Source organism: Austrofundulus limnaeus, unplaced genomic scaffold, assembly GCF_001266775.1.
Source record: "Austrofundulus limnaeus strain Quisiro unplaced genomic scaffold, Austrofundulus_limnaeus-1.0 Scaffold2116, whole genome shotgun sequence".
In the NCBI taxonomy this organism is placed as follows: domain Eukaryota; kingdom Metazoa; phylum Chordata; class Actinopteri; order Cyprinodontiformes; family Rivulidae; genus Austrofundulus; species Austrofundulus limnaeus.
Window position 1 is genome coordinate 17751 of NW_013954518.1, and position 2794 is coordinate 20544.

Sequence of the window (2794 nt, forward strand, 5' to 3'; positions counted from 1 at the left end):
CACTCAATCTGTGACCTCTAGAATTCCAGGTGCGATCCATGTCCCTATCAGAATCACTCAATCTGTGACCTCTAGAATTCCAGGTGCGATCCATGTCCCTATCAGAATCACTCAATCTGTGACCTCTAGAATTCCAGGTGCGATCCATGTCCCTATCAGAATCACTCAATCTGTGACCTCTAGAATTCCAGGTGCGATCCATGTCCCTATCAGACGCACTCAATCTGTGACCTCTAAAACCCATGTCCTTAAGTCTACAGCCAACACTAAGTGTCCCCAGGCTGACACTTCTGACCATAACTGTTTGCCTGCYTTTTTCCACGCTTCTCCTTTTGAGCTGATGGCAGTCTTTTATCCTGATCGTCTGGCTCCTTCTGATCTTGAGCCACTATGTTCTATCTATTCTGGACTGCCATGTTCTCCTGATTCTGAGTCAATGCAACCAATCTTTCCAGGTTCATCAAATCCTTCAGATGCCAAGCCGATGAACCATCTTTATCCCAAGCYACCATATCCTGTAAATCCTGTGCTAAGGCATCCCTTCTATCCTGGGATGCAAGACACCTTTAACTCTGAGCTGTTACCTCCTAATAAACCTGTTTTTCCAAGTCCTTACAATTCTGAGTTAATGCAAGTCAGCCATCTAAGGCCACCACATCCTCCCAATACTGAGCTAACACACCCTCGTTACCTTGGGCAGCCACTTCCTGTCATTTACCCTGAGTTGCCTTCTTCATTAAATCGAGAGTTTTCCCTGCCGATCAACAACAGACCACCATTTCATTCAAACATTTTGCATCCTGTTCACGCTAAGCCTTCTGTCCTCTTTAATCAAGATCAACCCAACCCTGTAAACCATGGGGCACCCCATCAAGCTCATCAGTACCAACCTTCTTCCATCTACCGCAACCTCCATCAAACATCCTCCAAATTACCCCACCATAGTCTCAACAGGCTGCCCCACCCTCGCTTCTCCAGACCACCCTACCCTGTGTTTTCTGGACTACATAAACACCTTTCTGGTCCACCCCGTCCGTCACCCCACAATCTTTTATCTGTGCCAGATCCCCAAAATCACTTTGTTAATCCACCCTACCATTTTATCTCTAAACTGGCCCCTCAGCCATCTTCAAGGCTGGTTCACCCTAAATCCCCTGTGTTGGTCCAGCATCCATCTTCCAGGATACCCCGTCGCCGCCCATCTGGGTTGGCCAATCCTATCTTCTCAAGGAGACATCAGCGACCCTTTGTTAGAGTGCCCTTTCAGGGTCGATCCTTTCCTCCTGTCTTCATCAGACCTCCACATCAAGTAAAACCAAATTTCTTTCAAAGTGGTACCAGACACTGATCACTCCTCAACCACCCAGTAAGAGATAAGATTTTCTCTATCAGCTCTTTTTGTTTATTGTTTGTACATTTTATCTTTCCAAAGAAAAATTTCAGTGGTTTCATGTTGTATAAGTTGCAATGATATGAAGCTACACAAAATGAGCAAGAACTGCTGCCAAATGCCACAAACTATGAACCATTGACATAAGATTCTACCAATACACCAAAAAAACAAACTTTGTTTTTATTTTGCCTTCTAAAGAATTATGTATTCATTCTGACAACTTTGTAGTTATATTTTCAATTTTTTTAATTTGTTGATGTTGTAGATCTTCGGTGCACTTCACTTTTATGCTGATATGTAAAATACTTGATGTTTTGTATAAGCATTGGTTACCTCATTTATAGCATTAAACTTCATGCACACAACTGGAACTAGCTTTTGTCTTCTTGTTCATTGGTTGACCACTTGGATGATAAATGTGTCTTCATTGTGTGTTGCTGTATAATGATGAAATCTGTGCTCTGTGTTTGTAAGATACACCCAAGTGGAGAAGCTGGTGGCCGTGTATATACCTGGGAAGAAGGTATGTGAATGTCTTGCTCAAGGACACTATGACAAATAGGCATAGCGGGGAATTGGTCTGCAACTTTCTGGTCTCAAGTCCAAGCTACTACTGCACCACAGCCACCTCAACTTTATGTTGTGTTCATTTCAGTCTCTCCAGCATTTTTGGTTCAGGTTCAACACCTGTCAGAAAGCACCACTGCCACCCAGTGGACGCAAACAAGACTTCTAAATGTCCCATGTCCCTTTGGAAAATTACAAGACTAGACTTTATCAACTCACGGGTGACATAGGCAGTGTTAATGTACCTATATGCACTTTATTACAAAGCATTTTAAGCATTCACTCAAGTCATACTTATTAATAAGTTCAGTCTTAGAGGAACTTCTCTCATTGTGTAGTGATGGCATTGAGACRATCAACGATCTCTGCTGGAGTCATCAATAAACTAYAACTATGCCTCGGCCAGTAAGGACAGATCAGCCTTCATTTTAGAGATTATGTGGTCTGCATTTGTCAGCTACATGAGAAACAGCCTATGAATTGGGACAGCACTCAGCACAGTGCAGTGACATAAGCCGTCCATCAGTTTTCTTCCTCTTATCCAGGGTCAGGTCTCGGGGGCAGCAGCCTCAGCAGAGACCCAGACYYBCCTCTCTCCAGACACTTGGACCAGCTCCTCTGGGGGAATCCCAAGGTGTTCCCAGACCAGCTGAGAAACATAGTCCCTCCAGCGTGTCCTGGGTCTTCCTCTGGGAGAAAGAACCTGTGATTCCTCATTACTTTAAGTTTTGAGAAGTGTGGAGAGACCGACAGTCTCTTACCAAGAAATGCTAAATTTAATTACTTTGTGGCTAAAATCAAAACAAATTCTAAAATTAGCAAAGCACATGAGCT

At 43.6% G+C, this 2794-nt stretch overlaps 1 protein-coding gene across 1 annotated transcript in view; it reads left to right on the forward strand.

Annotated features, from left to right (window-relative positions):
* LOC106537065 (uncharacterized protein PB18E9.04c) overlaps positions 1 to 854 on the forward strand; it is a 3411-nt gene extending 2557 nt beyond the window's left edge. Inside the window, exon 3 of the mRNA XM_014034429.1 lies at positions 837 to 854. Coding sequence (XP_013889883.1) covers positions 837 to 854 — 18 coding nt within the window. The remainder of the gene's footprint in view (positions 1 to 836) is intronic.
* The last annotated feature ends 1940 nt before the right edge of the window (positions 855 to 2794 follow it).